At 41.3% G+C, this 2,023-nt stretch overlaps 1 protein-coding gene across 1 annotated transcript in view; it reads right to left on the bottom strand.

Annotated features, from left to right (window-relative positions):
• TRPC1 (transient receptor potential cation channel subfamily C member 1) overlaps positions 1–1,986 on the bottom strand; it is a 17,714-nt gene extending 15,728 nt beyond the window's left edge. Inside the window, exons 1-2 of the mRNA XM_031060047.1 lie at positions 1,924–1,986; positions 761–915 (exon numbers count right to left, since the gene is read on the bottom strand). Coding sequence (XP_030915907.1) covers positions 761–904 — 144 coding nt within the window. The 5' untranslated portion in view covers positions 905–915; positions 1,924–1,986. The remainder of the gene's footprint in view (positions 1–760; positions 916–1,923) is intronic.
• Between the last annotated feature and the right edge of the window lie 37 nt (positions 1,987–2,023).

The raw sequence follows: 2,023 nt of genomic DNA, 5'->3' as shown, positions 1-2,023 counted from the left end.
TACAAATGATATTATTCTTCTTGATTCATTTCCAAAAGTTTGGATTTTTACTTACAAAAATAAAAGAAAAAGACACAGCTTTTATTACTGCCACTAATTCAGGTACAGAAAAGCTTGTGGTTGTTATTCATGCCCAATATCAAACAATGTAACAAGAGATGCTACTTTTCCCTATCTTACATATTTACTCCAGAATAGCTTCACTTCTCTAAGCAGCAGAGATGCCGCATACATGTAAGGGAGTCTTGTTGGTAGGAAACTGCTCTGCCATCAAGCACAGATCAAGTCTAAAAAGTAAGCATCACAGAAATGTCTGCCATCAAGCACAGATCAAGTCTAACAAGTAAGCACCACAGAAATATATGTTTGCCTTAACATCAACTAATATAATGTGAAATTTCTGTGTCACCATTTAAAAAGTTAATATACTCTACAGCCAAAAGGATTTTTGCATTTTACGCTTTTTAAATATAAGGCACTCAAACTATGTACTTTTTTTCTTGAGGATAATACATGCATTATATCAGCAGCAGGAGCAACATTTAAAATAAAACTCAATGTTACTTATACATTTGCCATGCCAATAAAATTCCACTAGAAAAGTAAACTTGTGACAAGAAGCCACTTTCACAATTGGTTTTTCAAATTTACTGGAAATTTACTGCCTAAAAGGCAGACTGTATTTATGTCCAAATTCTGACAGATTAACAAAGAAAACACATGACTACACTGAACATTTTTAAAAACATGTGTTGGATACCTGGCAGCCATAATCCAAAAGCAGCTGTAGTATGTCCAAGTTTTCATTTTCAATCGTTATAGTAACAGCATTTCGTCCAAGCACATCCACACAATTTATGTTCATTTCACCTGAGCTGTTTTCCTCTAAGAGTTTCTTAACCATGTAATAGTCACCTGCAGAAGTAAGGCAGGGGTAATATCACTTCACATTATAAAGCAATGATAGCATGTGATCATTTTAAGTACCAGCTACCATCAAACAAGACACTATTCCACAACAGCATGACAACAGCAACTGAGTGTATCAGACAAGTAAGAAGTCAAGGTAGATAAGCATTCTCTCATCAGAGAGAAAACTAAATATATTTCAGGAAATCTCTCTTCAGGAACGCACTGGACACGTACTTCAATCCACCCCTTTAGTTTAGTCCTAAAAACAAACACACACAAAAGCACGGGTGCTTTCCAAAACTGTCTCTAGGGTAACAAATTAATTTACAACACAGAAGACCACGACCAAGACAGATCTCAGTGTAGAATACTTAAAAAAGTATATGTAGAATACAGTAAAGCACAGACCAAGAGTACTGAAGCAGCTGTTATACAGTCAAGTGGGTTTTGTTACTTTTTTGTTTGCAGCTTTTTAGCTCTCTGAACCTCCGTTTATAGCTAAAGAGAGAAAGCCACGGCTTCCTCCGATGTTGAGGACAGACTCACGGGCTGTGCAGATGCAAGGCACCTCACCACCGAGGGTCCCAGAGCAAACTGCTGAGCTCGCTGGCAAACGCCAGTGCAGAACAGCCCTGCGGCTGCGAGCGAACCTGAACTCGGGCGAGCACCAGCAACCACCGCGGTTCCGGCAGCCCTGCTTACGGACCAAGCACGCATTAAAAGCATTATCATTATCATTAAAAGCATACCCTGGAATCCAACGTTTCAGACCTTTTCAGATCAGTTTGATTTAAGGCCACGTTCCGACTCAAAAGTAACTAAATACAGGCTTAAAGCAAGCAGCGTATTTTAGAAAGACAAATCTCTTCCCATCCGCCACCAGTGGTGCAAATCGCAGCATACTGGTCTCGCTTATCCTGGGGATATCTAGATAAGCGCCAATTTTACAGCAGCTCTCTATTCAGAGACCCTTTTAACAGCGAACACCACCCAGATTCCTCCGATACAAACCGAACGCCCTCACGAACGCGGAGCAACCGGCCCCGCGCCTCCCGTCCCGCTCAGGGGCCAGCGGGAGGGGCGGGCCCGAACCCCGCGGTGCCCATGGCAG

The sequence above is a fragment of the Geospiza fortis genome, unplaced genomic scaffold (genome assembly GCF_000277835.1).
Source record: "Geospiza fortis unplaced genomic scaffold, GeoFor_1.0 scaffold318, whole genome shotgun sequence".
NCBI lineage: Eukaryota > Metazoa > Chordata > Aves > Passeriformes > Thraupidae > Geospiza > Geospiza fortis.
Note: the sequence above shows the minus strand (reverse complement) of the source record. Positions and strands in the feature narration are given on the sequence as shown.